Here is a 20,670-nt window from a genome sequence, read left to right as displayed (position 1 = left end):
CACGCAAGAAACATGAAGACGTGCATTTGTAATGACGCGATGCTGGCCATAGTTTTGCACAAATTGAAGCAGAAATAGGCCTACACCAAATGTTGAAAAACGTTCACGTGTGATGAAGTCTTAGGTAGGCAATGTTATTCACCTATTCTGATTCTGAAGGAGAATATCCTTTTGGAGATTATGATCGATCGTCTATTGACAGTAGTCACGGTGCGTCTGTGAATGGAGGTGCGTATTTGCGTGTATACGACAGTGTCCACTAAGCATACCATGCTTATTTCGACCCTCTGCCCAACACAGCTCGGAGGTTACAGAGGTAATTGTGATCCAGAATGGACGTGGTACAGACAGCAGGGCTAGTAGAAATAGGGCTCTGAAGAACTACAAAGTCACCCTCGATAGGAACTGATTTGACCAGGTTTATTGTAGGCCTTGTGGTTATAGGCCAGTAATAGTTTACGATTGTTAGTATAGGCCTACATCTTAGGTGTTTTCCTGTTGATTTGTTATGTGGGTAATATGACAAAAACGAAAGTAAACCTGCTCAAATATGTTCATCCAGTATTTACTGAAAGGTGCATAATTTGAGGTGCTTGCCATCCAGTGGCAAATTAGATGGGTAAATGTACCCCCTTCATAAACTTTTGTTTATACTCAAATATTTTTACATTTACAGTAGGACTTTATCTCTGACCACTTTCAAGCCATGGCCTTTTGAAATATTGATATAAAAATCCAATGGTGTTGCTTTCTTAACCCTGACGCCTATTGCCAGGTTTAAAAAAGTTATGAGGAAAATATTTTTATTTGGTGTGAAACACACACACAGGCCTACCTGTTTTTATGCTTTTTTGTTTGTTTTTATAATATTTATTTTATCATTATTTTATTTATAAGCTACAAGGTTGCTAGCACAGGTGTCTAAAAATAGATAAAAATACTTGCAATTTGAAAAACAACACTGCATTTTAGGAAATAGCCGTTCTTTTTTGTATTATTCTTTAACACTGATGTGGCCCTCCAATCAGATGACATTGGCAGAAGTGGCCCCCAGCTCATTTGAGTTTGAGACCCCTGCTATATAGTCATGCAGGCTAGTGACTAATGACTGAGTTTGAGTAACAACAATGGGGGGTCAGGGGCCCAAGGGGTCAGGGGGCCCTGAAGCCCAAGCCTTTGCATGGAATCATTGCCTCAATATCAACAAATCAGGATGTAGGCTATGAATCTGATTGAATTTAGTATTGACCATCCCCAAAATGCACCAGAATACAGGAAATCACATCAAACAAAGTAAAAATGTTCTGGGGGAGGACCCCCAAACCCCCCCTCCCACATATACGACAATTAGTGGGGGGCCCTTAATACATCTGGGCCCAGGGGCCCGAAAGTTCATAATCCGCCCATGATTAAACGGAATTACATAATTAAATTGAATAAACATGTGATTAAACAGGTGATTCAATAGTGTACCTAGACTGACATGTACAGTAATAAACAGGATGTGGTTAGAACTGCTACTAAGAGGATTGGAAAATGTGTCCCACATTCTTGGAGTCTTTGCAGAACAAGAAAACAAGGCATAGGTGTATAATGCAGAATAAGGTGGTTATTGCTCTTGAGTTGTTTGGAAAAATAATTTGTGTGAGCATGACAAGTAAATCTACAATTGTTTAAATATGATGTCCCAATATTAAAGGTAAAAAGGTAAAGGTCAATATTAAAGGTAAAGGTAAAAAATACCAAAAACATATTATAAAAATTATTATATTTTGAAATGTATCTCACCACTGCAAGCTGGCAGCTCGACTTGCCTTTCATGTGTGTGTAGGACAGATTGTCCTGAATCTGGCAATATCATTGCCATGGTAGAGGGATTCTCTGGGGCTGAGCAAATGTGAAAAATATGTGGTATGTGTCTTACAGAAATGCCATTTTTTATTTAGCCCTATGAGCCCTACTATATGTTTGGCCATTCTCACTACCTTTAGTTATAAGCATTTATCCTGGTCATTGTAAGTGTAATTTACACATGCTATATTTTTTCAGCACAGTCTAGGCTACCCGGATCTGCCACCATTTCATATATTAGTGCTTACAGTGGGCATTACTTTGAAATGGCCACTTCATTCACGCATATCATGCATAATTAAAAATGAGCTCGATTTAGGCTACTTGGGTATGGCATAAGGCTTGGCTACACAGCGGTATATCTTAATTTGCTGTCTACATTATTGTCCATGAAGGCATATCTGGCAAGTTGTTATTTTATGAAGGCGTAAATGGTTGCTTTGCTTTTTATTAATGGTTTCGCTATAGTCAAGTTTGCAAGAAGGAGACATAGGCTAACTCCTGAGCATGCCACACTATCCAGGGACGCACTCACACAGCTGTGGAAGCGGGGGCAGGAGGACTGTTAGCGCAGGCTTTATACAGCATAACATTCTTCAACAGAAGCCTTATGAAATAAAGGCCTGCCTCGAATGCCGGCCTCCCTAAAATAAAGGCCTGTGGTTTGCGCAGCCTACAGTAAGTAGGCTAAATAACAGACCCGCCATAATATGCGGTATGATGATTTTTTACGAGCAAGATGTTTTTGGTGCCCTACGCGCACTGCATGTTCTTAAATAACAATGAAATATCAGTAATATTTGACCATTATTTTGTGTAAATGGGCTATGCATTGGGTTAGACACCAGGGACCATATTCACAAAGCCTTTTATCTTACCACTAGGAGTACTCCTAAATCGCACTAAAAGATTTTAGCTAGGAGTTTTCTCTTAAAAGTTATTCACAAAGCCTTTCAGACCTACTCTTAGTAAGGAAAAATGCTCCTCCTAAACTAAGAGTGAGTCTTCGTTGCTATGTATGACGTCATTACTGATGCACAAGTTTGACTAAAGTGACCACCTCAGCACAGTCTAGGCTACCCAGATCTGCCACCTTGATTGGTTGATGATTGTAACGCGGGAATGATTCCAAACACCTCCCTTACGATGATCAGTGACAGGTGACAGGTCTAAATGAATCCAAAGTAAGGCAAAACAAATAGCCTAGTAGCCTAATGAAACATATGGATTGATGCAGTATCTTTGTAACATTATTACAAATGCACTCTGGACTTTGAATCCAGCGATCCGAGTTCAAAAATCTCGGTGGAACCTTCTGCTCTGTGGGCGGTGGTAGTGTAGTGGTTAAGGAGCTGGGCTAGCGTGCAGTAGTCTGAAAGTTGTTGGTTCAATTCCCGGCTTCCACCGTTGTGCCCTTGAGCAAGGCACTTAACCCCAAGTAGCTCCAGGGACAATGTGATCCCTCGTAATATACCTGACATATGTAAGTCACTTTGGTCAGGAAGTGTCTGCTAAATGTAATTTAATGTAATGTAATGTCATTATTAAATTAATCTGTCACCATAGCCTATGCCTACGTTTGCAAAGAGGAGAACATTTTAATTTGATTCACAATGAAACGTTACATTTAATTTACATGTTGACAATGAGTAGCCTAGTTTTGGTTGTTGTTGGTGGCGTTATTGCATCAGTTAGTTATGCGAATATGTGAATAGGTCTTAGTGAGTTAGGAGTCCTCTCGACTTCTTTTAAGCTGTCCCAGAGGTGGAAAGGTGTGATTTGTTGGGGGCAGGGCCCCTGGGAACAAAGGTCTGATGGGCCCCCCTGCCAACGTGAATCGGGCGGTCAGTTAATAGGCCTATAACGTGAAGATTTTTCTTGCCATCTAAGGCACGAGCGCATCTGTGAGGCCAAGCCTCACCAAGTAGCCCGTTTGTTTACAACGGAAATTACAGGTTACACTTTACTTGACAGTGTCGACATAAGAGTGACATGACATTGTCATGAATGTGTCATAAATGTTTATGACGTAACGCTTCTGTTATTAAGTGACATTCAGTTTTTGTCATAACAAGTTAGGGTTAGGATTAGGGTTAGGGTTAGGTTTAGAGTTAGGGTTAGGGTTGGGGTTAGAATTAGGGTTAGGTTTCATGAGTCATGACAGTGTCGAGTGTTCATAGTTATTTTTATAACTCATGTCGATACTGTCAAGTAAAGTGTTACCAAATTACATTTAATTAAACTGCTTGTATGTCGAAATAGTTCTCAACATTTTGAATATCAGTGCCGGGTGAATTAGGAAATGTTCTCAAAGTAGCCTTATGGCTGAAAGCTGCTTGGGATCGCCCCCTGCCAAGCAATATAACCATACAAATGCGCTGTCTGCTCACTTATTGTTTCAAAAGGAGTAATTTTGGCTTTGTCGGAACTGGCCATTGTACTGTATGCTACGTAAAAATAAACTTCCAAAACTAACGAAAAATATTTATCTTCTTTCAGTTCAAATGTTTCCAAAAAGTTAAAAACAGATGACGTGATGCGCGTCATTGACATAATGCGCAAATATAGCCTAGATATTTGAATATATTCAAATACATGTGCTTATTTTAGAGGGAAAATTCGAACGTCATTTTTGAGCAATTTTGACAGCCGTAGTCCACTGTAGGCTATGCCATCGACTATTAGCCCCGGTGAGTGGGGGTCGCTATAATGCGTGTGAAATAGCACCATTGAGTAGCCTATGCGAAAAAGCCTTAAATCGTTCCGGCGCCACTCTCTTGACAGGCTATGGACAACAGGCTGGTTGAAACATTAGAAAAGTATGCATATGTTGCACAGAATTTACAATTAAATTGAGCTTTTGCGCATGGTAGGACTAGGCAGGCACGTTGTTGACAAGATCAACGAATTACTGCGTACAAGAGATTGCATCTCAATTTAAAAAAATATATTCCAAAATGGCTTTCATTGCTTATTATGCAGTATTATTTTCTTGTGTTAAATACATGGCTAGTTTAGTAGTAAATGAAGAACATCTATAACGCCCACAAGAGTCCAACTGACTGAATTTGCAGCAAATTTGTGCCTAAACTGTGGACTGGCACTGTAACACTATGAATGGTAACACAACAGCCTTTCATTTCTTATTCTCTTAAAGTGCAAATATCAGGTTAAAAAACATTTTTGACAAATGAAGGAACATGAAGCAAGATAGTAGTGAGTAGTGATTTTTCTTGAAAAATCAACTTTAAATACAATAGAACGTTTTTCATGTGACGTATTCTAGGTTCTGAACATCGTTGTCTGCAGCTGCCTCTCAGTAGGCTACATCTCTGTATTTCAGCTTTCAACATTTCAGGCATCAATAAAGGTGATGATGAAACGTTATCCCATTGTTCAATATTTGATAGCCTGTCACAGGAACGTTATTTCGCTAAAATCGCCCTGATTTGGTGCATTGATCTGTATCGATAACGTTATGGGAGAACATGCATGTAAATTTAGCCTATGATAGCCTAACTTTTTTTCTCTGTTCAAAACTCGGTTTACACAAAGACGATAGACTTTCTTAGAAGCTGTGAAATTTTGCCAGAAAGGAACATGTCTTCCCTCTGAAAGTTGACACAAAATCAAACAATATTGGATCATTTAACTTGAACTGAACAGCGACAGGTTTTGGTAGGCATGTAGACTCAGCAGACGGTAGCCTACATAGCCAGCGTCAGTCAGCATCATGTAACATTAATGTCGTTAAAGTCATGAATCCTGTAACATATTATAACATATAACAGCGATGACTCATTCGAAGACGATCTGCATGGATATATAACCACCCAGAAAAACTCAGAATGTGAGTGATAAAGTTAATTAATTGTATGAAACTTTTTTACTAGTTCATTGCAGCATCGGCTATATTAGGCTGTTATGCTAGCTCAGCCTTTAAATATGCTGTTATTTTAGTCATGTGGACTTGATTAAACGGGTAAAGATAATTCATAAACTGCTTATTTAGGTTCAATATTTAGGTGTTTGAGGTTGCTGTGTTAAGTTCAGCTCAAAAATCAGTTTATTTTGACATACGGGAGTTAGCCTAACTGAGCTGTAGGCTATAGCACATAGGCCTATTCTGTTTTCATTTATTTTGTGATAATCAAATGACACTCATGATAACTTGAAATAGAAGGACAGAAGATAGGTGATTGATGTCCACAAGCACGAATTTCACGAGACAAATTAGAACAAACTGTTCCGGTAAAAATCCCTTCATATAGCCTATCTCTGGCAATTCATTTTTGGATGACTGTAGATAGTTGTATTTTAGCCTACGTCTTCGTAGACAGTAGGCCTAGGCTACACCATTAGGCCATCTTGAGAATAAAAGACTTCACAGCTGCTAACGATCACCCTCCACAACCACGAGGATAGGTAGGCTAAACGGTCGTTCGTCGCCTTTTTGCTTCTTATTGTAAAACCAACTGTTAGGGCCTACACAAGTGGTCGGCATCCCGGTCAATATTTGATATTAAAATTTCAATTTTGAAGCTATTTGTAACCATGTGTAGCCTATGCAACCCGACTGTTGTAGGCTTGCCTACCACTCTCTGCAGTGCCTTGCCTACCATTCTTGCCTACCACTCTAGTTGTAAACAAACAGTCACATGACATTATGACGTAGATGCAAAACCTTAATATTTAGTTATTTTTATAACTGAATTCATGAACATTCCAGGAAACATTCCAGACACAATGATGACCTCATAAGAGGGAGTCCAGAAAAGTTGGTCAAGTAAAATACATGGTATAAGGGATCATACAGTAGTTTTTTTTTTACACTGATACACTGAGGCCAAAAACATGACTTAATTCCAGTATGTCATGCTAGAGTCTACTACCTGCCTGACATAAAAATATCCTGATACATTTTTTCTTTACTGGCAACCATTATTGATGTGATGTGATGAAGAGGATATGGGTTAGTAGCAATGCTTGAAAATGCCAGTTAGTCACTTGCCATCACATATATAGCCTAAACTAAGTAGAATCAGTAAGCAACTCATTAGTCTGTGTTCAGCCAACCATGGGCATATATGCTTCCTGCTTTAAAGACCTGACTATAAAACCATCAGTGAATATGGGCTACCACACATTTGCTCTTTATATATCCATCTGCTTATCAACTAATGTTAGCTATAGACAGATTATTAATTTGCTGACTGATTCTGCTTAATTTGTTGTATATGAAAGCCTATGTGATGGAAAATGACACAACAGCAATTTTGAAACCATGATACATACTAATAGTGATCCGATCCTACTCACACCCCTAATCAATTTCTTACTGATGGCCATGATTTACCTAAATTTTGTAGCCTATTTGTCTTTACCTTGTCCCTGCCAGGCAGGCTCATGCTTATGAACCACTGGTATGTCATAGAGGACATTTTTGGCTTCTCAGTGTAAAAGAAAATGCAGTTAAAACCCATTCTCCCCTATGCTCAACTTTGCTGGAGTCTCTCTTATAAGTTCATCACTGTGTCTGGAATGTTCATAAATTCAGTTATAAAAATAACTGTAAATATTGTTCTATTTAAAGTTGATTTTTCAAGAAAAATCACTACTCATTGCTATCTTGCTTCATGTCCCTTCATTTGTCAAAAAAATTTTTCTTAACCTGACATATACACTTTAAGAATGATTTTCATGAATAAACTCAAATATAACAACAAAATGGGATGGAAACCCACCTAATGTTTCCCTTACAAATGTTAAAAATGTGTATGGGGGGCATTTAGAGCTTCTGTTGTGTAGTGATGTGTGTGGAACTGGAAACTTCTTTTTACTTCATGTGGAAACAATACCAACACACATGCTACAGAGCATACAGTGAAGAATAACAATCCCGTTGGAGCTTTCCCCGCAGGGCAGGTTTCAATGTGTTGTTGCTGGGTCAGATGTTTATATACAATGGCGAACATGTTATTTACGCTGATCGGCTATAAAAGTTGGGGTTAAATCGTCAGGATGTCAGTGCATCACTCGGTCAGTCCTGGGACACAGCCATCTCCAACATACATCAACATGGGAAAGGTATGTAACATCAAAGGCCAACACTAACTCTTCCATACACGACTGTGACAATCCAAATTCAGAACTTTTTTTCTATTTTTAAATATGAATTGTTAGTTATCAGTTATTGATACTGACATCAGGATAGTTCTACAGTGAAACTATACTTACTTATACTGAATTATCTAATTTATGGGGCTTATTTAATTTAATTAGTAACCATTTATCAATGTATGCTTTCAGATAATCTTCTACGAGGACAAGAACTTCCAGGGTCGCTCCTATGAGTCCATGGGAGACTGCTCTGATATGCACTCTCATCTCAGCCGCTGCCAATCCTGCAGGGTGGAGAGCGGCTGCTTCATGGTCTACGACCGTCCCAACTTCATGGGTAACCAGCACTTCATGAGGAGGGGCGAGTACTCTGACTACATGAACATGTTTGGTTGGAACGACTGCATCAGATCCTGCCGCATGATCCCCATGGTATATAAGTTCATAATTATACGTATTTTTATCATAATGACTATTATGATCATTTTCCTACAGAACTAAACTTTTTGTGACATCTTATGTCTACAGCACAGAGGACAGTACAGAATGAGGATCTACGAGAGAGAGAACTTCGGTGGTCAGATGATGGAGCTGAATGATGACTGTGACTCCATCATGGACCGTTACCGTATGTCTGACTGCCAGTCCTGCAATGTTATGGATGGCCACTGGCTCATGTATGAGCAGCCCCACTTCAGAGGCAGAATGATGTACATGAGGCCTGGAGAGTACAGAAGCTTCAGGAACATGGGATTCAACAACATGAAATTCATGAGCATGAAGCGCATCACTGATATGATGTAAATGTTTATATTGTCATAATTTCTTGGCCGAACAGTGGGTATAATAATGACTCAAATAAAATATTTCCCTTTTTACAATGAGGGAAGTGTGATATCTTTTTAAAAACAGTTTATAGTTTTTTTGCTGTCACATTCTCCCTTACACTCCCTTACAGACCTGAAACTAAAAAGTCATACACATTCCTCAATCTAGTGTCAATTTTGTTTTCTGGATATGTCTGCCCATACTGTAGATCAGTACACATTCACCACCTATTGGACTGTGACAGCACTACACGTTATGAATGGCATGTGTGTCCACATGCAGTTTGCTGAAAGACTAGGTTATTTCGGCAGAAATATTAATCTATTACTACAGTAATCAATTACCATTTCTAGTAATAGTAATATATTAACTATCATGCATAGTTAATATATTTTCCAGACCACTAATCTTAATTACTACCGTATTTTCTGGACTATAAGTCTTATAATATATATATATTATCATTATCAAAATATATATAATTTAACATTTAAAAAAAAAAATGTTAGTCAGCATGAATTAACATGAACCTTACATGAAACATTACCGTCTACAGCCGCGAGAGGGCGCTCTAGGCTTGTGGAATGAGATTGGGAGCTTGGTGAACTTGCGATAGGTCAGAAATTTGTTCGTACTTAAGACTAAAACTTCGGGGGTGTCACCACCGGGAAAATGTATTAAATATTGTTATGTAAATGCACAAGTTCTGCGCACTTTCAGTCAGAGATTAGGGTTTGCACTATGCCTAAAACATGCGTGCATACCGTAAATCCTCAAATTATGGATTCTATTTATAGCCGAGCCTCAGATTCAGACAAATAATGGCCGGCCCCCAAAAAGCCTACAAGCCGGGAAATAATTGCCTACATTGCTTCGATTTAACTCGATGAAATAAAAGAGCTCTTCTTAATATTTTATATTGTAAGTTGGTTTAATACTGTTGCCAATGAAAAGTCGTTGTCCTACACTGGGTCTCCAACACGTTGCTCTCAAGCTACCAGTCGCTTGCCACCCCCTTCTGAGCTTGCCAGAGACTGAAGCAATAAGCCTATATTTAAACACAAGTGTTGCCGGAAAAATGAAAATTCAATCAGGCCAATCACATCGTTTATGGAGTCGGTAGGGATTAATGGTAGAGTTGCGATGGTTCCGCGTGAATTCCCTGCTACTTCAAAAAACAACGAAGATGAATGCTGCTGCTGGCGAACAGCGCAACACGAGTTAAGCTTTTTTTAAGTTAGCAAAAGTTTGATCAACTAGCCAACTAGCTCCGCTGGTGGGAAAACGCATGGGACTCATGAGTTGTAGCGCTATCCTATTGCGTGCAGAGGGAATTTGAAACACAACCGTTTATCCCACCCCTCAGATTGAGCACTGCGAATGGTGAGTTCCCAGACCCTACATCTTGATGTGGGTCTGGTTTGTCAGGCTAGCCGGCAGGCATTCCAGCCTACGAATTTAATAAAAAAGTAAATCATGCATACCGTATTTTCCGGACTATAAGTCGCTCCGGAGTATAAGTTGCATTAGTCAAAAAATGCGTCATGAACAGGAAAAAAACATATAAGTCGCACTGGACTATAAGTCGCATTTATTTAGAAATGTATTTCACATAATCCAAAACCAAAAACAGACTATGTAACTGGACTATTGAGGCCAAAAAGATTAATGTTAATGAAGACGAAGGAGTGAAAGCAGCCAAGAGGAGGGCCTGAAGGTCTAATTGTAAAGCAAAAGATTCACTGAAAGAAAATGTCATGTGGTACACCAAAATGTAGCTAAAATGTGGAGAATACAATGCAATCAAGCATTTTGGGCAATATGGAGTCACAAGCTGGCAGCAGATTAAATGTTCATGAGAGAGAAAAAGATGTAAAGCAATTTAAAAAAGATTCACTGAACAAAAATGTTGATGTGGTACATGAATATTTAGCTAAAAATGTACAGAATGCAATGCAATCAAGAATTTGGGCGATGTGGAGTGACAAGCCGGCAGCAGATTAAATGCCCATGCACGAGAGAGAAAAATCTGTGGGGTATTTGATGGTTCATGTATGAAAGGGTGTCAGGATTTCCATCCGCTTATTGCGAGATAATAGCCAGGCTAGCGAGATAAGGCATCCGCTTTCATTTATTAATGAAACGTGTGTTGTGCTGAAATGGAAACCTTATTCCGTATAACCAGAGGTTTTCGATAGCCTGAAGTTAGTTATTTTTTTAATTCGGCTGATGCTTAGCAGCAACAATTGTGTTTAATATAGGTTACTGCTTCAGCCTCTGGCAAGCTCGGAAGGGGGCGGCATGCAACTGGTAGCTTGAGAGCAACGTGTTGGAGACTCGTGGTGTAAGACAATGACTTTTCATTGGCAACAATATTAAACCAACCAACAATATAAAATATTAAGAAGAGCTCTTTTATGAGTTAAATTGAAACAAAATTATTACTGGCCTTTATTTGTCCGAATCTGAGGCCCGGCTATAAATAGAATCCCGGCCATAATTTGAGGATTTAGGTATGCACGTGTGCTTCAGGCATAGCGCTACCACTAATCTTTGAATGAAAGTGCACAGAACTTATGCATTTGAGATCGCTCTCTCGCGGCTAGACAGTAATGTTTCATGTAGGGTTCATGTCAGTTAATATGAATTAACATTTAAAAACAAGTTCAATTATATATTTTTTCATATATAAGTCGCACCTGACTATAAGTCGCAGAGCCAGCCAAACTATGAAAAAAAGTGTGACTTATAGTCCGGAAAATACGGTAATTAAAAAAAATAACTCAATTTAGGCTACCGTAGGCCTATGCAATAAGGTTTCCAATACAGCACAGTGCACGTTCAATGACAGCAGATGCCTTGTCTCAAACAGTGGGTGGAAATACCGACACTCTTTCAACTACATGAAACGTAATAGTGAATCATCAAATACCACCCACATTTCAGTGCCCATCAGTCCAAACACTTAGCAATATAATCAAACAGCCCAAAAGTAAATTAAATCCCAAACCAAACCGAACATCTTCTGCTTTTGATAGTCTACCGGTATGCCGCTCCAAACAAAACGCATGTCGCATAATAATGAATCCCGATTACCACTCCGCTGCTGTCTGGGACTTTTGCTAAATGCATGAAATACAAGCCTTACAGTGAAAGACGGATAGGCTACCTTCTGATCCTGTAATTAACGAAATAAATGGTTTATTTTAACACCGGGAAGGAAGGACGCATTTGGCGCTCGCTGTAGCCTCACAAAAATATTTGAGCGCTAGAATGTCCTAGTCGTAGCCTAACAATAATAATTCAGCCTTTAAAGTAGCTCAATTTCATTTCCAGAGAAAGGCTTTTTTTATGTTTTAGCCTGTTACAGCAGGAATTAGTGACTGGCATGTGGGGGCGTGGCATCACGATGGTTGCTTCCCATCGTGATGTCTGTCAACCATCACGATAGTGTAGGGCATATTTGTAATATTGACAATTACTTGTACAGATCATTTTTAGTTACAAATAATTTCTACAATTTCAAAATGTGATACACACGTACAAAACATTTGAATCTAATATTCTTCCATAAAAAACCTATTGTAATAACATCACTTTCAAATATTTTTCTGCATTGCAATTCGAAATCGAAAAAAGAACACAGCATATGATCCTTGATTTTTCTGCACTGGAAATGTATGGGGGAAAAATATAAAATTGCATTTCAATTATTTGGTAAGTAGTATTCAATCCACTATTTTTCAACCTTAAACATTCAGACTGCCGAACTTCGGGAAGAAAAATTCAGGTTGAAAAAACTGACTGTTGGGCACAATTTACCAGGGGATTTAAACCTCTTAGGGTTTCATAGAAATATGTCTATTTAAGTGACCAATGTTTATAATGTGCAAATTATTAAATCAAATTCACCTCAAATATCCTGATATTGAGGAAGAAATTGGCTGATAATGTTAGCTAACATATAATGTTAGTTCCACTGACCGTTAGATTGCTAGCAATAACTAGCTAATGTCAACTACACATCTTCAGAGAAACATGGCCAACTATCTGACTTCAATTGTTAAAAAATACAATCGTATGGACATTTTAGGACATGTATATGTAGATTCATATGTGGGGCAAATAAAGGTGTAACTTGTCTGTAGGTGATGAAATGAAATGTCTTAGCGATAGCTTGTTTAATTTAGCCTAACAGTTGTAGACCCATCACAAAGAGTCTTTGCCCATTGACTTTTGTTAAACTGTTAGTAAACTGGAAATTGCAAAGCCTACAAATGTAATACAAGTCCAGATCTCACTAATTCACAGCTCTTACTCCAACCACATATTGTTACTTTTACTTTTTTGGGGGTCGTTTAAGATGGGTCATTATGTTAGTTCATTATGGTTTGTATAATATTGTTTTATTTTCATTAGGCTGTTGATTAATTTGACATTGTTTTTTACTATTGGTATTCTCCTTAATGTAGTCTTATCATGTTATTGTTTTTTATATTATTGATTGAATGGACATTATTGTTTATTATTGCTTTTTTCCCTCATTTTCATTGTTTATTTCATTAGGCTATTGATTCTCCTATTATACTGTAAAGTGTCGTTGCCAGCTTTTAGCTCCCTGCTATTCTAAAGAATGTTCTATCTGGAAGTTTTGATAACCATATTACAATTAATATACTGACAAACTAAGGCATTTCTCTTCTTCTCTGACCTTTTGTATATGTACATGTTTTCTACAAAAAAATGATTGCATTTGATTGAGATTTATTCCACTGGATTCCAAAAAACTAACTGGAACCCAATAGCAAGATATGCCACTCAATTCTGAATCAAAAGCAAGTACAACTCTTCACAAATTATATTAAATTGAACGAATCTTTACATTAACCACCTTAGCAGCATAAGTATATGCTGGCCATTACTGGTCAATATTTCCTTTTTTGTAACTTTGATACAGATAGTATACACACATACACACATATGAGAACTCAGAATATAACATGATATCCTCAGAGACTCAGAAAACAAGGGCACACAGTTAAAAATAACAAAACCTTTAGAACTGTCCCTAAAGAACAAGTTTCAATGTGTTGTTGCTGGGTCAGGACTTTACATACAATGGCAAACATGTTCTTTACGTTGGTCAGGTATAAAAGTAAGGGTTAAACCGTCAGGATGTCAGTGTATCACTTGTGAATGCTCAGTACTGGGACACAGCCACCTCCAACATCAACATGGGAAAGGTATGTAACACGAAAGGCCAACTCTAACTCTTCCCTACACGACTGTGACAATCCAAATTCAGAACTTCTTATTTTTAATCACAAATTGCTAGTTATAAGTTATTGATAATGATATCAGGTTAGATATACAGTTAAACTATACAATTCAATTCAATTCAATTCAAGTGAGCTTTATTAGCATGACAAATATTTTTGCATTGCCAAAGCAGAACATACATTTAGACATACATTTACATAGAGAATGCTTGGAATACAGTACATAGCAAATAGATACACATCCAAGATTAACAAACAAGCTGGTGTGTGTGTGTGTGTGTGTGTGCGTGTGTGTGCATGTGTGCGTGCGTGTGTGTGTGTGTGCGTGGCTGCATGTATGTATGGTGTTTGTCTGTGTAGTTATATGGATAGGTGCCATATACTTTAACTGCTTTATCTCATTTATTGGGCTTATTTCATTTATTTGTGATCATTATGATTTCAGATCATCTTCTACGAGAACAAGAACTTCCAGGGTCGCTCCTATGAGTGCATGGGAGACTGCTCTGATATGCAATCTCAACTCAGCCGCTGCCAATCCTGCAGGGTGGAGAGCGGCTGCTTCATGGTCTACGACCGTCCCAACTTCATGGGTAACCAGTACTTCATGAGGAGGGGCGAGTACTCTGACTACATGAACATGTTTGGTTGGAACGACTGCATCAGGTCCTGCCGCATGATCCCCATGGTAAATAAATTCATGATTATGAGTATTATTATTATAATGACTATAAAGAACTAAACTTTTTGTGACATCTTATGTCTACAGCACAGAGGACAGTTCAGAATGAGGATCTATGAGAGGGAGAACTTCGGTGGTCAGATGATGGAGCTGATGGACGACTGTGACTCCATCATGGACCGCTACCATATGTCTGACTGCCAGTCCTGCAATGTTATGGATGGCCACTGGCTCATGTATGAGCAGCCCCACTTCAGAGGCAGAATGATGTACATGAGGCCTGGCGAGTACAGAAGCTTCAGGGAGATGGGAATGAGCAACATGAGGTTCATGAGCATGAGGCGCATCACTGATATGATGTAAATGTTTTTTTTTTAATATAATTTCTGGGTGGAACAATGGGTATAATAATGACTCAAATAAAATCTTACCCATTTTACAATGAGGGATGTCTGATATCTTTTGAAGCCGTCTATATATTTTTCACTGGTTTCCTACATCACACTCCCTAACACTCAAGACCTGAAACTAATAACTCATACAATGATATTCCCAGGGGTGGGTAGTAACACGTTACAAGTGACACACGAGTAAAAAAATATTTTTTCAAGGAACGGCAACTTTCCTTATTCCTTTTTCAAAAGTGTACTTCTACTCTTACTCAAGTACATTTTTAATCCAGTAATCCACTCCATACTTGGCTACATTTTCAATTGCCTTTCGTTACGAGTACAACTTTATTATCAGAGGAGAAAGTATCTCGAGGGAGAAAAGCGCACCTCTCTCTTGGTGCACAACAGCGTAGGAGAAAAGAAACAGGGCTTCAGAATATATTGTTACGTTGTCCCACGATCATAAAAGTAATGACTGGCCTATGTAGAATCCATCAGACCATGTTTTAGCCTACTACACAGAAGTACAGGTACAGTACATATATATATATATATATAACTGAGCTGTTAGATATATATATATATCTAACAGCTCAGTTAACGCAATGACGTCCTGCCACCTGCTGCATCTTCTGGTGAGACTGCCAGAGTAGCAACGAGACGAGAGGTATGACATGACACAGAAACTTTCACCTATATTAATTTCGGGCCAGCATCGATCAACAACACATTGGACAAGGAAAGTTGACCTACAAGTTAATTTACAAGCAAAGCAAATGCACTGGAAATCGAGCACACAAGTTAGAAAAAACCTAGCATTCGTTTTATGTAGCCTCAATGTTGCAGGACATGACAGAGACGGTCGGCTGAGAAAACAGATAGCCTATTCTGTCGCTCTGTCCGAGTGGATATGACTAGGCTACCCATAATATACAGTAGCTGTATGGTGAAGTATAAACAGACTTCTAGCAACGCAAAACAGAAGAATCAGCTGCCAATGGTTTGGAAGTGACTGCTTTTCTATCCGTAGCCACTTAAAGCTTATTCTGGCTATGACAAGATAGCCTTCAAATTCAAATAATATTGAAGTATATTAAATAAAATACAACCCCAAAACAGAAAAAGTTGAGACATTGTGTAAAATGTGAATAAAAACAAAATGTAATAATCTGCAAATCTCTTAAACTCATATTTAATTGCAAAAAGCAAGACACAGACAACATATTAATTGTTGAAAATAACAAATTTGACTATTAATTTGATACCAGCAACATGTTTCAAAAAAAGTTGGGACGGGGTAACAAAATGCTGGAAAAGTTGTGTAATGATAAAGAAAACAAAAGGAAGAATGTTTCACAACTAATTAGGGTAAGTGGCAACACGATTGGGTATGAAAAAGAGCATCCCAGAGAGGTAAGGTCTCTTAGAAGTAAAGATGTAGGGGTATTCATCACTCTGCGTAAACTTGTGCACACAAATGATGAAACAATGTAATTTTAATGCTTCTTAACATGAAATTGTGACATATTTGGGGAGTTAATCATCTACAGGACATAATATTATTAAAAATCCAGAGAAATCTTTGCAAACAAGGGATAGAGCTGAAAAACACATTGGATGGCCGTGGTCTTTTGGACCTCAAATGGCACTGCATCAACACCAGACCTGTTTCCAGACCTGTCATTGTATGGGCTCAGGAAAACCTCTGATAACCATTGTCTATGTGCACAGTTTGATACTCAATTCAAAAACTGCAGCCAAAATTGTAACAGCTAAAATTGTATTGAGACATTATACAGAAATTACCACCCTCTTATCTGGGCCTGAGCTTGTTTAAAATGGACTGAGGTAACGTGGAAAAAGGTCCTGTGGTTAGACCAATCAAAAGTTTGCCATTCTTTATCGAAATCATGGACTCATCTGGGCTAAAGAGGAGAGGGCCTATCCAAGTATCCAACCTATCCAACTTGTTTTAGTGCTCAGTTCCAAACCCAACATCTATGACGGTGTGGAGGAGCGTTAGTGCCTACAGCATGGGCATCTTGCACATTTGGCAAAGCACAATCAATTCTGAATGATGTATACAGGTTTTGAGCAACATATACTGCCATCCAGGCAATGTCTTTTCCAGGGACTACCTTGAATATTTCAGGAAAACAATGCAAAATGAATTCTGCACATATTTAAATAGTATTTCTCCATAGAGGAAGAGTTCAGAGTAATTGTACTTTTACTTGAGTATACATTTTCAGTACTCTACCCCATACCTGCCATACCTGGGGGGTGTCAGTGTTTGCACAGAATAAGTGTTTGCATATTTAACATGTTTCATACACTCTTTGCAACACTGCATTTTGGTCGTTGCTTTTACCTTACTGAAACACGCATGCCAGTTATGTATCAACCAACTTCAAAACTCCAAAGCTGCTGTCAGATTATGTTCCGAGGACAATATGTCAATAACAGTTCATGTGATGTGTTAATCACAAAATTTCTTCCCTAACAATTTGACAACAGCTAGTTGTGAAGTAGGCTATTCAACTAGCCTACATGCTTGCAAGACTCCGTGGCTGGGTTTAGGTTGCCAGGTTTTATGACAAAAAGGTTTAAATTTAAATTAAGTGATTGTGTATGTGTAGGGTGTATTTCATACACAAACTGGCAACCTGGGAAATGTCAGACTAACAGAAAAAATGAATGGATCAGTGATTTTAAAATGAAGTTTGATGGTCATGCAAATTACAGGAGTTTTCCGCGAGAAATAACAAAACGGGAATGCGCCGGGAGATGACCTATTTCTAGCAATATATTATTATCGTTTGAATGTGCTGTGCAAAATCTCAAGACTAATGTGTTTCAAGTTCTGGAAGATCTGGGTTGACAATTGTACAGAAATTATTTTAAGGAATATAATGAAAAAGTATATGCTATATAAGTAGGTTTCATTAACCAATAACAAGGCCAAATGTGAGACAAACAGGGCTTATAAATGTTTAAAGGATGGGCTGTCCTGGGTTGGGTTATAAATGCTTAAATCAGCCAAGGGCGCGGGAAGGGGGGTGCTGAGGGTGCTGCAGCACCCCCTGCTGGCAGGAGATAGATTTTTTAAATTTGTTATATATTTTTTTAAATAATTGCTAATTCGCTGTCTGACATTATTTATATTTGTGTATGTGAAATGATGAGTCAAATAGCAAAAAAGAGTTATGGATTGGTTGGAATATAAGCTACTAAAAATTAACAGTTATAGAGATCAACGTGAACGTGAGTCAGTTACTGTAAGAACCGTAGCGTGGTTTCAGCTATGTGATAGCCAGAGAATGTCTAATCCGTAAACGGGCTCAAGTGTGTAGGCCTACGATTGATATAGGCCTACATATTCTATGTGATTTACACGTTCAAAAAGCATGGATAAGCTGAAAGAAACTTTAATTGTGTTGTACAGTTTTTCAAAATTAATAAATTATAGCTAGTGAAATCATTTCACTAGTCGCTAAAGATAGAAATTATTAGGACACATTCTTGCTGTGGAGACGACACACTTTAGGCTATTCAGGAATTATTTGCGAGATCATTGCAGCCTGATTATTAGCCTATATTTAAAGCCAAACATCTCTGGTGTGGTTTTGACGATCAGAAAAGTAATTTTCCTTAGCTATACTGAAATAGGCTAATGATGTCAAGTGCGCTTCTGTGGCTGCCCAGGACGTAGATAGATAGATAGATAGATAGATATACTTTATTGATCCCTAAAACTTCTCTCTATCACCCGCACACCGCACTAAAATGATGTATTTAGCAGTCAAAATCTGAAACATGTCCAGGAGGGGAGAAATCGTCGGACATCCATTATTTTTGTTATTCAGCACCCCTGGTCAAAAATAGGTTCCCGCGCGCCTGAAATCAGCTAACAGGCTACAACATGCATACAGTATAGTCCAGTGCTGAATCTATGCTTAACCTGGGTCACCATGGGGTCAACCGGATTCACCAACTCCTCTACTAAATGTGAGACAAACAGGGCTTATAAATGTTTAAAGGATGGGCTGTCCTGGGTTGGGTTATAAATGCTTAAATCAGCTAACAGGCTACAACATGCATATAGTCCAGTGCTGAATCTATGCTTAACCTGGGTCACCATGGGGTCAACCGGATTCACCAATGACTCTGTCATGAATTTGATGACTTTAGACTCGACTTGACAAAATCTAAAAAGACTTGCAACTCGACTTGGACTTTAACATCAGTGACTCGTGACTTCACTTAGACTTGACCCTTTTGACTTGAAAAGACTTGCTACTTTCCTTGAACCAAAATACTAAAAAGTGCGTTCACACGACACTGACCGCTCTATCTCCTTTTGCACTTGTGTGCATTTGTGTGCATGACGTGTGTGTGGCACGACATCCAATCAAATTAGATCCACGTTGTTTCGATCTGACAGCATCGATATGTGAATGGCCATGAACACAATCATCTATGATACACTAAAAACAAGGCTTGGTTAATAACTTGCCGTGAACCTAGACAACCATTTTGATTACTTAGACTCATAGCCTATACCTCGGTTACGGTCTCGTTCAGTAAGTATAGTCTGAAGTCAGCAACATTAACTTCTCTAACATTTAACTTTATAACTACCCAGATAACGTGTATTTGTAGCCTATGTGATGTAGGCTACTTCCCCATCAATAATGTGTAAATTGCCATGAACGCAATCATCTATGATACTAAAATAAGGCTTGGTTAATAACTAACTTGCCGAGAATCTAGACCGTTTGATAATATTAGACTCACCCTAGTTCTCTTTCAGCCTGGCATTGTCTTCGTTATTAGGCTACTATGAATCCAGCAACATTCACTTCTCTAACATTTAACTTTTTTAACTTTAAGATAATATGACGTGTAGGCTAGTATGAGATGTAGGCCTACTTCCCCATCGATAATGTGTGAATTGCCATCATCTACGATGCACTAACAAGGCTGGTTATAATGAATCAAACTTGCCAAGAACCAAGACACGAAAGGGTAGCCGTTCACAATGTCACTGGCTATTTGATGTTTGGTAGGCATGTGCGCTTACCAGTTTTTTTATTGTTATTTTTTTTTATCTGTAGCCTAGGCCCAGGTAGCACCCGATGCGCAATGGATGCACTGTTGTTATTCATAGGAAAGCGCTCGTGTCAAGGCAGCTTAGTTAGTCACGGCCTGAATGAGATTTTGAACGAGGTTGTGAGAGTGGTGGTTTTCATCAAGACCCGGCCCTTAAAAGCGCGTCTATTCTCCGCGAGGAGAGGAGATGGGAGCTGACCAAAAGGCTGTACTGTTTCACAGCGAGGCAAGGTGGCTTTCCCGCAACACTTTCCCGAGGTAAAGTGCTGTCGCGCGTGTTTAAGCTCCAAGTCGCCTCTTCTTGGAGGAAGAGCGCATGTTTGAATCTGCAAGCACGTTCACTAATGAACATTTCTTGACGAAGCTGGCCTATCTTAGCGATATATTTGGAAAGCTCAATGAGTTA

General features: G+C 38.6%; 2 protein-coding genes across 2 annotated transcripts; both read left to right on the top strand.

Annotated features, from left to right (window-relative positions):
- Positions 1-7,929: 7,929 nt before the first annotated feature.
- LOC143099919 (gamma-crystallin M3-like) lies at positions 7,930-8,775 on the top strand. Its single transcript, XM_076262831.1, has 3 exons — positions 7,930-7,938; positions 8,161-8,403; positions 8,500-8,775. Exons 1-3 carry the CDS (start codon positions 7,930-7,932, stop codon positions 8,773-8,775), a joined length of 528 nt encoding a protein of 175 aa, XP_076118946.1.
- Positions 8,776-14,015: 5,240 nt separating this feature from the next.
- On the top strand, positions 14,016-15,123 carry LOC143099918 (gamma-crystallin M3-like). Its single transcript, XM_076262830.1, has 3 exons — positions 14,016-14,042; positions 14,524-14,766; positions 14,848-15,123. The coding sequence occupies exons 1-3, from the start codon at positions 14,034-14,036 to the stop codon at positions 15,121-15,123; spliced, it is 528 nt and encodes a 175-aa protein (XP_076118945.1). The 5' UTR covers positions 14,016-14,033.
- Positions 15,124-20,670: the final 5,547 nt, after the last annotated feature.

The sequence above is a fragment of the Alosa pseudoharengus genome, unplaced genomic scaffold (genome assembly GCF_046254945.1).
Source record: "Alosa pseudoharengus isolate Yale_2024_CS ecotype anadromous, Long Island Sound unplaced genomic scaffold, YU_APseudo_1.1 YU_APseudo_1.1_scf_3, whole genome shotgun sequence".
NCBI lineage: Eukaryota > Metazoa > Chordata > Actinopteri > Clupeiformes > Clupeidae > Alosa > Alosa pseudoharengus.
This window is presented reverse-complemented; position numbering and strand designations above follow the sequence as displayed.

Bases quoted from the DNA above. Each gene is read 5' to 3' on its own strand.
- LOC143099919 (XM_076262831.1), top strand. The intron at 8,404-8,499 runs GTATATAAGTTC...TTATGTCTACAG, and splicing joins CCTGCCGCATGATCCCCATG to CACAGAGGACAGTACAGAAT.
- LOC143099918 (XM_076262830.1), top strand. The intron at 14,767-14,847 runs GTAAATAAATTC...TTATGTCTACAG, and splicing joins CCTGCCGCATGATCCCCATG to CACAGAGGACAGTTCAGAAT.